General features: G+C 31.7%; 1 protein-coding gene across 1 annotated transcript in view; it reads right to left on the reverse strand.

Annotated features, from left to right (window-relative positions):
• The window catches only part of LOC145327230 (uncharacterized), a 379853-nt gene that overhangs the window by 118476 nt on the left and 244317 nt on the right, over window positions 1-17060 (reverse strand). Inside the window, exons 8-9 of the mRNA XM_080170817.1 lie at window positions 13301-13409; window positions 11491-11553 (exon numbers count right to left, since the gene is read on the reverse strand). Of these exons, the coding sequence (XP_080026943.1) occupies window positions 11491-11553; window positions 13301-13409 (172 nt within the window). The remainder of the gene's footprint in view (window positions 1-11490; window positions 11554-13300; window positions 13410-17060) is intronic.

Genomic DNA, 17060 nt, shown 5'->3' on the forward strand with positions numbered 1-17060 from the left:
TTTATAACATTATTTATGATTAGTGTTATATGTATCTACTAGCGGCTACGCCCCCCCTAGAGGCCTCTAGGGGCACTTTGAGTCGAATTTGATAACCCAATTTCTTATTTTAGATTTTAAAAGAAAAAGTAAGAAAAAAATTTTGGGGGGACGACATTTTTTTTTTTTGGGGGGGGGGGCCCCGGGCCCCCCCTAATTTTTAATTTTAGTTAAAAAAATTCAAACAAATTTTTTTTTGGGGGGGGTGGATTTTTCATTTTTAGGGGGGTTGGTTGGGGGTGTCCCACCCCCCAAAGAAATAGTTATAAACCTTCCCGGGACCTATGAGAAGCTGCCCTGTGAAGGAGAACCCGATCGGTTCAGCGGTTAGCGATATCCTTCGGTGCAAACAAAAACAAAAACACAAACACACATACACACAAACAGACAGACACACAAACATCCTGTTACTTTAGTATAAGGATAAAATAAATGGATAATCATAGGTATATGGATTAATTCTTAAATATAAGTAACATGATGTCAGGTCTAAGCAGAAGCGTGTAATTTTCAATGAAATCGTCATATTATAACTTCAGCTGGATGATTTCACCGGTTCCTAAACAGACAATCTATCTTTTAGAATTTTTTTGTCACGCTAGTGGGTTTAAATTTGAGGCTACAGCACGGCTGCCGAGCCCTGCATGATGTTTGTCTGTATTGTGAAGGATCTCGCCTAGCCAATAAACCGATAACGTTCTCCTTTACATTAAAGGCCTGAGGAAGTTTTACAACTTATTTGGGGAAGGGTACCTCCGGCCTCCCAAGAAAAAGCCTTTTGATGAATAACTATTCTTATTTTGTTTCAAATGTACATTTTTAAAGTCTACACCCCATCCCCCCCCCCCTCCTTAAAAAAACCCTGCATTTCAAGCAAAGGCCCCCTAAGGTCCCATAGGGGCGAAGAAGCTAGACATATAAACTGATAAGATAAATAGATCTACAGTCTTATGCTCAAGATATAGATAAAGAACTTTAAATTGACTCCTATATGAATAAAAACTTTTAAACAAATGTTAACATACTTCTTATTGATTTTGAATTGTTCTTATTAATTCTTTTATGAAATGAATAAATAACGTAACAAAAACACTGTGCACTATCAAGAATAGATTATATAAAGGGTGTTTTAAAAAAAACAATCGCTTCACTCATTTCAATATAAACCCTACAGTTTTAGTCAAAAACTAACAAAAAATTACCCAAATCATGTCCAAGCAAATGACAATGAGTATGCACTATTGAATATTGTATCTACTCACATCTCCTGAGCACTACAACTCGAGTCCTGGCCATTGTGGAGAATTTTTCCTTACATGGAGTTTAGAATACAACAAATTGTCTTAGGTACTTAAAATCTTATAGAAAGACCCCATAATGTTTAGAATCTTTGATGGAGCATGTAAAGACCTTTCTATAGACACCTTAACCAGGTTTCTAACTCTATCCTAGCCAATTTGGCATAAAAAAGACAGACCCATCAAATATTTAGACATGACAAGTCTCTCTAGTTCTTGATGTTTGACATATCTTTCTTTTTGATGTCAAAAAAGCTCATATTGTGTTAGAAACCTGATTAAGGTGTCTATAGAAAGATATTTATATGTCCCATCAAAAATTCTAAACATTATGGGTTCTATTTACAAGATTTTAAGTACTTAAGACAGTTTGTTCTTTTTTTTAAAGACAGAGCAGTCATGTCTCAATGTTTGATTGGTCTGTCTTTTTGATGCCAATTTGGCAAAGATTGAGTCAGAAATCTGATTAAGGCGTCTATAGAAAGGTCTTTATATGCCTCATCAAAAATTCTAACCATTATGGGGTCTATCTAAAAGATTTCAAGTACTTTAGACAGTTTATTCTTTTTAAAAAAGACAAAACTGTCCTAATTTGTAATAAAATATGCACTCTCCACGTAGGGAAAAATTTCCACAAGGGCTAGGACTCGAGCTGTAGTGCTCAGGAGAGGTGAGTAGAAATCAAAATTCAATAGTGTTTTCTCATTATCATTGCTTGGACATGATTTGGTTCATTTTATGTTGGTTTTTGACCAAAACTGTAGGGTTTATATTGAAAAGAGTGAAGCGATTGGTTTTTTAACCCTTACAGATCGGGCCCCTATTCCCACCTTAATAGATTGGGGGGGGGGGGGTCATATTGACCCCCCCCTCTATCTCGGCTTCTGTTACAGATAAAGACGTAAATTTTTTTTCTGGTGGTTCATGTGTATTTTTAGAGAAAATTACTTTTTCTAATCATAGCGGTCAGGCCGCTCCTTAGCCGCTTTTTAGCGGCCAGCCGCTAAATTTTAAAACAGCTGTAGAGCGGCCAATTTTGCAGCTAGGATGACCAAATTTTAGGACGAACTTTTATTTTCCATAACAAAAAAATTACTTTTTCTGACCATCGCCGAAAAACGGCAAATAACGGAAACCGCCATTTTCGGCGGTTACGGCGGTAAAACGGCGGTTGGCGGCGCCAATTAATATTTTTATCTGTTTATTGTTGCTCAAGAATTTACCAAAAAAATTTATAGGTCTCTAGCTGTAATAGAAGCCACGATATTCATGATATATGTCTGTGGTAAAAGCCGGACAAAAATCGGTCATAAAGTCGGTCAGGGTGCGGTCAAACGGTCATAACACCACTTTTCGCATAAGGTCATTGATATCTCAGTATTCACCAAAAAAATTTTATGTTTCTACCTTATACACAAAAGTCATAATGTAGAAATTAAGATTTATTTAGAATTTTTTTTAAATTTTGGTGCTACCCAACCGACTTTGACCGGACACCACGACCGACACAGATCAGATATCTTAATAAAATCAACTCTTGCCGACGCATAATTACTAAACTTAAAAAGTCATGAAGTAACAGCTCTCCATCTTATCTACGAAAAAAATGACATTGAAAAAACTAGAGGGGGGGGGTCAATATGACCCCCCCCCCGATCTGTAAGGGTTTTTTAAAACACCCTTTAGGTCGATCAAATACAAAGTAATCTTTCTCAAAACCGTACCCAGAGGTGTAGAAGAAGGGTTTATTCGACCCAATGACAAAATTTGGGGGATTGTATACTCCCTCTCGAAAGGGCATCTCGAATTATTAGAGTGCGCTTCACGCACCCCCCCCCCCCCCCTCCTTGCAAAATACTGTGGACTAAATCTATTCAAATGCGAATTTAGGGTTATAATTCACGGAACTTTGGTTGGACAACAAACTGATTTTCGAAAATTTAAACCCGTTCTGAGCCATTCTAAAAAACCGTGTATTGTATCAAAGATAGTTTTTTTTGCATATAGTAGAATGAAGAAGGTAAAAAATTAACTCCAATTTTTAAAAATATAAAATACGATACGATTCACTGTTTTTCAGTATGGCTCTTAAACATTTTAACAAGCGGAAAATAATCGGATTCGGAGCTATGCGGGAAAAGTTGTTGGATACTTTTATTGTTATTTTATTAGACGTATCTCACACACATATATTAAAGTTATACAGAAAGATATTCAGCGATTTTGATCAATTTTTAATAATTAATATTTGTGTGAAGGTTATATCTTAGTCTAGACTTAATAAAAATCCTTTAATAATAAGCAAACAAATTAGGATAAAAAAAATGTATGGGATATTAATCTGTTCTTTGATTTAAAAACAAATAATTTTGTTTGAACGACCTAATATACAACCCAATTTTCTCATATCCTTTTTGATTTACCTTTTTTGTCTTTTGCAACGGCCAAACCATGCATAAAATTATGCAAATATGTGTAAATGTTATTTATAATTGTCGGCTAATGTAAAAATACATATCTAAAAATCTATATTGTCCTTATAACATGCTCTGAGTACCAGGTTCTACAGTTTACTTTTTATGAATTATTGTATCTTTTCTTGAACTTGATCTTCTTCGAAAACACACACACACACACAAACATAATTACAGACCCCCACCCCCCTACACACACATACACAGACTTCTTGGAAAGCTATGAATAGAATGAGGGATAAACAACACCAACACCCTCTTACAAACACATAAACACACACACACACACACAAAACGCCCAAAAACACCGAATAGTAACATCAAAGGTTGCAAATTATTTCTATAGTGGAATTATAATACAGTATAACAGAAGAATAATACACCGTGCTAATCTACCACTGTTCTGTTATAATGCTGCCACTAATTGTCTTGTGGAACCACTTTCGCTGTTCCCTTTTTTCTCCCTACTAACCCTTTTGGCATCATATCAGGAAGAGAGGTGGCAAAAAAGCAACTTCCGAAAGGTACACATTTTTGTAGCTGGACAAAGTTTCCCAAAATTCAGCCTTGTGACGTCATAAAATGTGGAATTATCCATCTCTTTTTTAGTGGATTTCTTTCCTACTTCTCCTCTCAACTTCCTCATTTTTATTAAATCACATGGCTGATTTTCGAGACACTTTGTCCAGCTACAAATTTTTTCTTTTATAAAAAAAATAACATCAAAGCCTAAAATTGAACCTAATCATAATAGAGCTCACCTTTTTACCTAGTATACAAATATTTTTGAAATAGTCATTACGAACCTTCTTTAAAGATTTCATGTTTTTATAAACCTTTAAGAAACAGTAGTTTGACAAAATAACGAAAGAGTCAATTTGACAGTGGTCAGCTTATCCAATAAAAGAAAATCGTGACAAAGGTTTGATTTGATTGCACGCTACATATAGCAAGCAACATGGATAGCAAGATAGAAATTAGATACCTGGATAGATAGATAGTAATATTCTTTGATTGTAGCTATAGATAGCAAGATAGAAATTAGATATCAGGATAGATAGATAGAAATATCATTTGATTATAAGCTATGGATAGCAAGTAATATGGATGGCATGCTAGAAATTAGATACCAGGATAGATAATATAATTTTGTAGATAGCTAGTAAAAAATAAAATATAAATTTTTGGTGGTGCCTTCGAACCCCCAAATTAATTTCTTTAGGGGGGGGGGGGGGAGGGTAATCGCCCCTTTACCCCCTCTTGGACGTCCCTAGATATTTGTTCAATATTATCTCCCATAAACTATCCCCGAATTTGCTTGAGTATTTATCAGTCTGAATATATTTTGGCACGCAATTAAAAAAATATGTATAAAAGATAGATAGATAAATAGATACAGATAAACAAAAAAAAAGATAGGTATATACAGATATAGAGATAGCAAGACAAAAAAATGAGAATCGAAAAAAGAGAACAAGAAAGCGATTAAGAGAAAATTAGAAATAGCAAAATAAAGATATTAGAGCTTATCGATCGTATTGTAGCCAGCTTTCCAGGAAATTTATCTTATTTTATTAGTCGTGGAGAAATATCTATAATACACTACAATACACGATATTTCAGCATGGCTCAAAACTGGTTCTAATCCAGCGGATATTAATTGGTTTCGAAGCCATACATGAAATAAAATTATTTCAGAATGTTGAAAAAATGTAATTTTGTTTTGATATGAAAAGTAGTACAAAATAATTGCTAAGAATTTACCTTCTATAAACAATTATATTCAACTGAAAAAAAGTTTTCAAAACTGGGATTACAACATCCATAAGTAGCGAAGCAAATAAATATGCTTAAGTAACTTAATTTGTGATTTTAGCTTATGTTCAGTGGTCATAAAAAGAAGAGAGAAAGAAGAATATAATAAATAAAGAAAATAAACGAAACCTTTACACATAAATAAATAAATATGTAATAAAAAGTACTCTCTTATAGATTTGAGTATACGGGCACCCTAATAGAGGTTTAAAACTTTACTGTTGGAAGTAGGGAGGAAGGGAGGAGTAGGTCAGCGATAGAAACTGATACTTTTGGAGATGCAACGCATCTAAAATTGGCACAGATAAATATGTTATGTTTAGAAGTCGTAAACTTATCTAATGAGTGGTTATACTTATAATTACTTTTTTCTTCAATTTTAGATAGATAGATAGATACATAATATACATGGACCTAAAGAGCTAAGAAATTACCGATAAATTGATGTATATTCTCAATGTTAATACACAAATTTATCCCTTTTGTAGTTACAATTAGTGGTTGAATGAAACGTTTGGCCACTCATCTTAATAAACCAATCAAAATCCATTAAAAGTTCCCAAACGTGTAAAGGCAACGTTATTATAAAACTTTAGGGACTAGTGTAATAAAATGCTGTATAGAAGATGATAGAAAGATAAATAAATGGACAGACATATGAATCGATGACCAAAATGAAAAAAAAATAGCTATAGGTCCAGTTTTAGATAAATAGTTACATAGAAGATTGGTTAATGTTTATAAAAATTTCAACACATTTGGAAAGGCTATAAATAATTCAAAATTTTTTTTTTTTTTAAATTCATAAAGATGTATAAAGATAAAGATAGATATTTGGATAGGTTGATAGACTGAAATAGATGCTTCGTGTTAGCTAGATGATAGATATAATAGATAGATAGAAGGCTAGACATGTAAATAGATAGATAGATAAACTAATGAGTGGTTACACAAATAATTACTTTGGGTTCATGTAACAATAAAGGTATTATAAAAGAATAAGAGTTTTTTTTTAAATCAGAAGATATATAAAGTTCACCTTTTGAGATTGATCTTTAAAGAAATTCAGAAGTGATTAAAAGTCTCCTATTTGAGATAGATTTTTAAAGAGATTCAGAATATGAATAAAAGTCTCCTATTTAAAATATATTTTTAGCGAAATTTAGACATATAGAAAAGTCTCCTATATCAGAGAACCCTTAGTTTTTACAAATACTGTAAATTTTTGACTGAAAAAAGCTTGGACGTCCTTGGATATACTTTTAGACATTGTTATAGTCGTATCAAATAAGCAGTTTTAGATATCATAATAAATAGAATCACGATACCCATAGTATATTATGACAAAACATAGTAACCTTAAAATTTTTTCCCTCTCATGTTCTATTATGCCTATTTTTAAGCTTATTCTTGTTAGTAAGGAGGTGATTTTATTTGTATGGGGTTTTAGGTGCGTAACATCTTTATATATGATCTTATTAGTAATTAGTATCCCCCACTCACCAAAATACAAGCTTTTTATGAAGGGTTTCAAAGATTTAGAATTTAATGTAATTTTTAAAAATTTGATGGGGGTAAAATGAGGGGTTTTTAAAGTTTGAGGGGGATTAACACCCCTTTACTCCCACCTTTGGACGTCTATGCCCCCACACTTTTTTTATGTTTTATAATGTATTACATATACTATCTATTCATCTACTTAACCATCTACCAATCTCAACTAGGTCTGACTAACTTTGGTTTTTAAAATCCTTGTTTTGACATTGCAACGCTTTTTCAAGCATCTCCATTTATGCATATGTGTGTATCTAAGTCATAAAGTCAATTCTAAAGTTAATCAATAACATAGTATGACATTAGAGTATCTGGAGACGCTAGCCTGCTACCATGCTGTGATACTAATTTCTGTGTTTCTAGTTTCTAGACATTAGTTAGTGACAAGGCTATAGAAAGGTTAATGAAAATGCCTGACTTTTATGTTTTTTTTCTTACCCGTTCATTTGGTATACATACCCATACATATCTACTGTTTACCTAAAGGGGGAGGGGGGGGGGGTGGGGGGAGGATCATAGTGACTTTCATAAAAAAAATTCAAATTTACGAAGTTACAAATGGTTTTAATTTTACACACCCTATCTGTCGTTCTTATTATCTATTTCATAAATAAGCATAATTGCTTTTTTTCCAATAAGTTTTGAATTGTGCACTTTAACTTACTTATATACTTACTTAGGTGCTTTTAGACATGCTTCCTTACCGACAGGAATTAAAACTTCACCAGAAAGTCTTAGACGTTTTATGGACAAAATTCTCCAATATGAAGTTGTGTTTGATGATAAGGGCAAACCATTAAAAGATGAAGAACTTGTAAGATTAAAATATGCACCCATACCTGAAGTACAGTGTATATATGTTGATTTAATTATATCTACACAATTGGCTGAAACTAAAGTTTCAGTTTTATATTATTTTTTCGACAAGAATCTAAGAGAAAGAGTTAACAGAAACTAGATATTTTAAAAACAAGATTTATATAACAAAACTTTGTTTTCAAATCATAAAATTTTTTTTACAGCTTTGTTTTCATTTTTTTTCTTTTCTCATTAATATTCATTGTACAGTTTTTCCGAGGGCTTAGCAGCTGCATCTGTGGTTGATAATTATTATGCTTTTTGGCTGAGACTTTCAGTACTGTCTGAAAGCAGCTGTGTAAAAAAGAAGCCTACTGCCAAGGACGCCCAAGCCTTTTTTCAGATCTCAAAGCCGTTGCAAATAAAACTAACTTTTGTAATCTTTTGCAAAGTTGCAAAGCATTATTTTAAGTTATTATCAAACCTTGGTTACATTTATCTAATCTGCAGATTCAATCAATGTCAAAACTTTTCAACCGATAATCTTTATCTGTAGAATACGAAAAAAGAGAGAGAGAGAGAGAGAGAGAGAGAGAGAGAGAGAGAGAGAAAGAGAGAGTGAGAGAGAGTGTGTGAGAGAGATATATATATAGAGAGAGAGAGAGAGAGAGAAAGAGAGAGTGAGAGAGAGTGTGTGAGAGAGATATAGATAGATAGAGAGAGAGAGAGAGAGAGAGTGAGAATGAGAGAGAGAGGGTGTGTGTGTGTGGGTGAGAGAGAGAGAGAGAGCGAGAAAACGAAAAAAACAGCCGAAACCGACAGAAACAATTTTTTTTTGTGATAAAAGTATTGAATATTAAAAATAAAGAATTCACAAAAATTTTTTTTTTAAGTATTAGTAAATTATAGAAAAGTTAGTCATTCCAACAAACCTTACTTATAGAGAAGCTTCGTTTTCTATAAGCAAACACAAAAAGAAGGTGTTTTTATAGTCACATTTTGGTTACATAAAAATAAAGCAAATACCATGGTGGTAATTAACCCCAGTAATAATTAAGAATAGAAAAAGGAAGTAAAAAATGAAGGGTTATTTTTTTGTTGCGTAAGTAATGATTTAGCAAGAATCAATTTCATAAAAAATCTAATCAGTCCAGAAATCGTTCTACTTTAAGTGTAATGGATTTCATCTGATTTGACATCCAATATATTGTCCATGATTGTAGTATTACAAATAAAAAGTAAAGAGTCGTACATAAGTTACAGAGTTGCTCCAATAATAAAAAGGTTTTGTAGTTCTCATTGGAACAAAAGTATTACTTAATTTAACCCACTTACTATTAATTACCATTTTTTCCCCAAAGGGCCTAATTTTTGTAGATTAATGGACCATGAACAATTTATAGGATGTGCAAAAATGTAAACATTTTTAAAATTCAAATTGCGTGGCTTGTGTTAAAAGCAGAAAAATGTTATGCATGTACTAGACAAAGTTTCTCTTACCAAAGAACCGATCAAGTTCTTCTTTTCAGGGAATCTTTTAAGTTATTTTATTCTTTAGATTCGAGTCTTGGAATGTTCACTCTTCCTCCTGATTTTAGATTATTTGGGCGCAGCCGCTAAGTTTAAAAAAGAGTCTGAAAAATGTATATATATATATATATATAAATCCATGAAATTTTCCCGAAATTTATCTCCATATAAAATCTACGAATCATTCGCCTTTTTTTTTAAATTTTCTCTATTATCTTTACCATTAGACTTTACTTAGGATTTAGGATAAATTATAGGATAGGGTTCTTAATGAAAACTCAATCTAAACGTTTCGAAATAATAAGTTCAATATAAAGGCATATGATTAATATTTATAGACACATAATGACAATAGGGCAAATCCCACAAAAATTTAGATCTAGTGCAGTTCACGGTAAAATGTTCCTGGTAACGATCATCTACAAAAATCTATGAATTTTAAAGGCTTACAAAAATCTGGAATAGCCATGATTCAATGATGCACAGGGAAAGCTAATCTAAAGATAATAGTTACCAGGAACATTTTACCGTGAACTGCACAAAAAAACCTATCTTTTAGGCTAGGCTATAAAGTTTTATAGGATTTGAAAGATGACTGGATCCTTTAAAAAAACATATGTCATATGGCTTATCTATTTGATTGGTCTATGCAAATTAATTCGTTTATTTTCGACCACTTTAGCCACTTTTATTACACGATTGTGTGGTTCAATTTTATTCCTGATGAGGGGATATTTTGTCAGAAGAAAACATAATGTGCCTCAATTTTCTCCCGCAAAACTTCAAGCAATTTATTTCTATCATCAAAATTTATATGAAAGTCATAACCCTTTTCTATACATGCGTATAATTACTACATAATTTTAAATGTCCATTTGTCCGTAAGAAACAACATGGGGTCAAAACAATTTACTTTTTAACTCACTACTATATTCTTGGCTGCTATATAAGATAAAGAGCTTTTTTTGGTAGTATCCTATAATCAATAAACATTATTCATGTATGTATGTCTGCATTTCGGTATAATTTTATTAATAAGCCTCCTCCTTACATTGGATTGTTATTATTCTTGTTTTCTTATAAAAGGATTTCTTTATGTTATTATGTTTTTATTGTCCTTTGTTTTAAGCAAGATATGATATTACACCATAAGGTAGACATGGAGATAGATGGATAGAAAGAAAGATAGACATATAGATAGACTACAGACATATAGATAGACTACAGACATATAGATAGACTACAGACAAATAGATAGACTACAGACAAATAGATAGACTACAGACAAATAGATAGACTTAATGTTTTAAATTTGTTATTGCTCCTTTGTCTCAAATGTAGGTAAAGATAGAAAGAAAGATAAAGACTTAAAGTTATGTAGCAAATTAATCGCTAGATATCAAATGGATACCTAGATGTCTTACCTTGTTCTAAATATCTATAGCAGATAGACAGATAGAAAAATAGCATGGTATGAAGTGGAAAGCTAGATATCACTACCTTATTTCATTTAACTATAACATCCTATTCGTAGGTAGATAGACAGTTATATATGAAAAAGATATCGAAATATAACATAATTATGGATATATACATGTTATTATATGCTTAAAGCATTTATCATATCCTATTCGTTGATACACAAATATGTAATTATGAAAAGATAGCTAGATGTTCCTACCTGGTACGAAGTGACTACCACATCCGTATCTGCGGACAGATAGATAGGTATAAAAAGATAGCTAGATGTCCCTACCTTGTCCGAAGTGACTACCACATCTGTATCCGTGGACAGATAGATAGGTATAAATAAGATAGCTAGATGTTCCTACCTGGTCCGAAGTGACTACCACATATGTATCCGTGGACAGATAGATAGGTATAAAAAGATAGCTAGATGTCCTTACCTGGTCCGAAGTGACTACCACATCCGTATCCGTGGACAGATAGATAGGTATAAAAAGATAGCTAGATGTCCTTACCTGGTCCGAAGTGACTACCACATCCGTATCCGCGGACAACAAACGATACAATTTCTCCCGAACCTAAAAGATAAACACAAATTTTAAAATCTTTTTCTGGTTTTTCACTGTCAATTTTTCAGTTTCTGTTGTTATTTAATTTACAGAAATCTGTTGTCTTAATATCATTATTAAAAAAACGCTACGATGGAGAAATATGTTTCTGATCAGAGAACTTAATGAATAAGGCAATGGACGTTAAATTAAGAAAACTTCTAATCAAAATAAACAAAATTACCACTTGCGTGAATTAAAATTATTGCACACAATTACTTTGTATAACCCAATCTAGATTTTAATTTTGTATTATTATAAGACGACATAAACATTGAAATATATGCTGTATATTATATCCGATTGATTATTATAGAGAAACTTCGCAATTAAAAAGAAACAATAGTTTCTTTTACACCAAACACATACGTACATTACATACAAAAAACTAAAAAAATCTTCACATTTTCACTTTACTAATAAATACTTAAAAATAAGATCTTGCTGTATAAGGTGCAACAATAGCTACTGGCAGTTTTGGTTTGTACGACCTTTTTCTGCATATTCCAACATTACTGTTTGGTAACAAATTGCAATTAGACATTTTACCTTTAAAGTTTAATTAATGTCACGTGCCTGACAAAACATTAATCTTAATAAGCTCTTTTGTATTAAGAATTTATTCAAGAAGTTCTTCCTATAAAATGTTTGGTCCCACCCATTTATAGGTCAAATCATTATGCTTTATCTTACTCTAACTGTCACACCCATGACGAAAAAGTAAATTTATGGTGGGACAACCACTGAAAAAAGGCTCCGACTTAAAATTTCATCAAAGGCGAATTTTTCAAATGGCTTCTTTTCTTTACTTTTCTCTAGCCCTTTTTAATTCAGGAATTTAGGTATATATACATTGAAAAATATAGGTTTTATAAATTAATTACAAGATATAACACATAAAGAATATCTATGTGTCATATAGGTGCTTAATTCTTTAACTTTTCTTAAACCTACTTGTGGTCTAAAACCTTCTTTTATCCTATAAAATTAAGTATTATTTTTTTTGTCAAAAGAATATGATTTTAAAAACTACTGAACAGATTGAAGTTTCACTTTCAGGAAGCTTAATATAGGAACCTTGCTGGTTTAAAGCTATTTTTTCAATCTTAGAATGCAATCTAAATGCTAGGGGCGTTGTCACTAGTACTTAATATTATATTCATTTTAGTAACTTTTTTTCTGTGGATAAAAATATGAAATTAATTTTAGTTTAGTTCCATATCCTTCCAACCCTTCACTTTTATCTTCTTTCTATTATGAAGTTTAAATGATAAATATACCCTACCAAACACAAACACACACACACACATCAGAGTAAATTACTACTTAAACACCATGTTTCTTTTTATCAAATGCGAAGCTTCTCTATCACTTGTCTACCATCTTAATCTATTAATAATAAGCAATAATCTATTCGGTCTGTTCCTATTATGCGCTGATAAAATTGAAAGAAGTTCAACTAAAAGTTTTATATTTATTTGATAGATTGTAAAATCCAGGGATATAAAGGGATAAGACAATGGCCGACAAATTGATGTACATCTTCAATCATGATATACAAAATTACTCCTTCTGTAGCGTAAAATTAGGGGTTGAAACGATTGAATACTTAACATACCAGCCAATCAAGTCCCCAAAGTTGTTAAGTCAATTAAAGAAAACTTTGGGGACTAGTGTAATAAATTGCCCACTCTGGAAAAAATGTAAAGATAAATACCTGAGGTTTACTGGTGATGGCTTGGAAAGTATCCGGACGAATTTCTAGATCACCGCAGAGTAGCATGGCAGACAGAGCAACATATTCTTCATCTGATTCATCCCTGCTCCTAGATAGATAGATATTTAGAAGGATAGATAGATAGATAGATAGAAAGATAGATAGCAAGGCAGACAGGGCAACATATTCTTCATCTGATTCATCCCTGCTCCTAGATAGATAGATAGTTAGAAAGATAGATACACTGATATTTAGAAGAATAGATAGAAAGATAGATAGCATGGCAGACAGAGCAACATATTCTTCATCAGATTCATCCCTGCTCCTAGATAGATAGATATTTAGAAGGATAGATAGATAGATAGATAGAAAGATAGATAGCATGGCAGACAGAGCAACATATTCTTCATCAGATTCATCCCTGCTCCTAGATAGATAGATATTTAGAAGGATAGATAGATAGATAGATAGAAAGATAGATAGCATGGCAGACAGAGCAACATATTCTTTATCTGATTCATCCCTGCTCCTAGATAGATAGATAGTTAGAAAGATAGATACACTGATATTTAGAAGAATAGATAGAAAGATAGATAGCATGGCAGACAGAGCAACATATTCTTCATCAGATTCATCCCTGTTCTTAGATAGATAGATATTTAGAAGGATAGATAGATAGATAGATAGAAAGATAGATAGCATGGCAGACAGAGCAACATATTCTTCATCTGATTCATCCCTGTTCCTAGATAGATAGATATTTAGAAAGATAGATAGATAGATAGATAGCATGGCAGACAGAGCAACACATTCTTCATCTGACTCATCCCTGTTCTTAGATAGATAGATAGTTAGAAAGATTGATAGATAGATAGATACACTGATAGATAGGTAAATAAGTAGATAAATAGAAAAATAAGAAGATGGATATATAGATAAATCTATAGATAGAGATTTAAATAAATTGATGGATGAATATATAATAGAAGTTAGTTACATAGATAGTAAACAGATAAATAGATGGATTTCCAGATAGATAGATAAGTAGCCAGATAGATAGATATTAAGAAATGTGGCCTATCTTTTAAAGAGTGATATAACAATTGTAATGCCCTTAAAAGCTCTATTTAAAGTTTGGTTTTGATCTAGAAATGTATTGATTTAACAGTATAAATTAAAATAGGCCAGTTTGCTATTGAACTGTCATAGTACTGTAGTTTATAGAATTTAGAACCCATTTCTAATGATAAATGAATCACACATACACATGAACTCATATTAGTGAGTTATAAAGGTAAACAACCAAATAAGGTTGACAGTACAGTAATATGCTACGATAAGCAAATTTATATTGTAAAACTGGGGTGAAAATAGTATTAGAAATGGCTTACTGTTACAAATTACTTAAATCAATCATAACCCCACTTCTTTCTATTTCTGTGTGTGTGCATGTAGGTATGTGTGTGTGAGTGTTTTTATGTGTTAAAATTAATGAAATAGGTGGCTCCTTTTGGCCTCCTTACATATATGAGATGCTCATTTATGCCGGTTAAAGTTTAAGATTAGCCAAAACTAAATATCAATGTATGTTTGAATTTTGTTATCAATATCATCATAAGATATAGTATTTTTTACTTTGGTACTAATGGACATAATTGCCCTTGTTTTCATATTTTCTTTCCTTTCATTTTGTCGCTTTATCCTCTTTTTCTCATCGCTACAATGAGGGGGGGGGGGGGGTTGAGGTGGTTCAACCTCCACATTTATATGTTTTATTGAAGGTTTAATTTGGGGGGGCGGGGGACGTATTTAAATTTCTCATGGATGGATCCAAAAGGTCTTAAACCACCTCTTGACAATATCTTACAAGACACTTACACACATACCTCTAACTACTTTGAAGTATAGGATAAATCAATTTTATCTTTTTCTATTTTATCATCAAATATTATCATAATCATTTTATGGAAGCTTCAAAAATGTCAGTGTGTTTTATACACTCTTACCCACTCTCTCTCTTGTTCTTTTATGTAAGGGGCGAAGGAATTATTATCTTTTAAAAAAATACAAACATGTATCCATCTACCTTTTTTCTCCATTTAATGTTTATCTTTTTTTTCAATTCACTTGTATGGATTTAAGATTATTTACTAGCTTAGAATTACAGTACAATATCTGGCTGTGCCTGTCGGCTATTATGATGTCATCCTCCTGTTATTAAAAAAGTATAGAAATCACCAATAAATGTTTCTGGTATATTGGTTCTAACCAATGCCCCGTGACTAAAAACAATCTTTAACAACTCACAATGGTTCAGAATATTGTCCTTAGGCCATTTTTTATATTCATACTCGTTAGTTGGGAAGAGATAAAATATAACATTATAAAAAAACCTTAATATACACTTGTGTGCAACCAATGAACAATAGCAAACTATGCATACTGTCAGAAAGTTGGACAAACCGAATTAACGACTTAAAATAGTTATTGAGTAGTTGCGCTAAATGTTATTCGAAATAATAGAAACCTAGTAAGTATTATTTAACCTAGTAATAGTGTCTAAATTTTTATCTTTGTGACGTAACAAAAATCGAAGGATGAGAGGGGAGGTGGGAAAGGAAACCCCTAAAAAAGAGATGGATTTTTGTTACGTCACAAAGATAAAAAGTAAGACACTATTACTAGGTTTAATAATAGTTACTATTATTGGAAAGCTTATACTAAAAAATCCAAAATAAAATAACATACCGATTTGTTTACCCCTTAGTGATAAAAACGCTGTAGATTTGCAATGAGAAAAATGCACACTTTATCTAAACAATTTATCTATCTACTTTATCTACGACTATATCTATCTATTTACCTTATATACGCCTCTATTTATTTATCTTCTTTATACATATGTGTACCATATCTATCAAACTATACATTTTATCTTCTTTATCTATTAATCTATCTATTTACTTATCCACTTTATTTACTTTATCTTCTGATCCATGTAACTCTCTAACTCACTCTTTCTCTACTTTATCTACACTTTTATTTATCTAATTATATAAGCTTATTCATATACCAATCTATTTTATTAATTTATCAATGCTTTTATCTTTTTTTTTATCAATCTTTGGTTTGTAACGTTAATAAAGGACCAACATACAGACAAACCCTAATTGTAAAGCAGCTTTTTGACTAAAAATTTAAATGTAGATATATTTACCTAATTGAAGTACCTAATATTTTTCGCCATTTATTTATAATTTAGATAATTTCAACCAAAAAATTCAGCAGCTAATAAACATAATAGCTAAGGTGTTTGCTCAAAATATCTAAAAATTATAACAAAACAGTACAGACAAAAGTATAGTTAAATTTCTTTAGTAATATTGGTAAAACGATCGAAACCGTTATAAGTGGCATAATAAAGTCTCTTATTAAACCTAAATAAAAAATAGGAAACGCACGGCTCATAAAAAAGGTATTTTTTTTACGTATTTACTTGTGCTGCAAGCTTTAGGTGCAGTATTGATTCTTTGCTATTCCAGGTAATTTGTAGGCCTTGTTAGGTCGTTAACAACAAAATGTTATTAAAGACTGCATATTCAGCCGTTAGGCCGCTAGCAGCCTGTAAAGTTTGTCGTACTAAACTTTACCCTACTTTGTACGGACGCTAGTATAATAATGACAAGCTCAACAATTTCAATTATTAGAATTATTACTAGTAGCACAGCATAGATATTCTATATTTAAATTTTGTCTCTTT

This window comes from Acartia tonsa, chromosome 1, assembly GCF_053477335.1.
Source record: "Acartia tonsa isolate MP-2025a chromosome 1, ASM5347733v1, whole genome shotgun sequence".
NCBI classification, from domain to species: Eukaryota; Metazoa; Arthropoda; class Copepoda; order Calanoida; family Acartiidae; genus Acartia; species Acartia tonsa.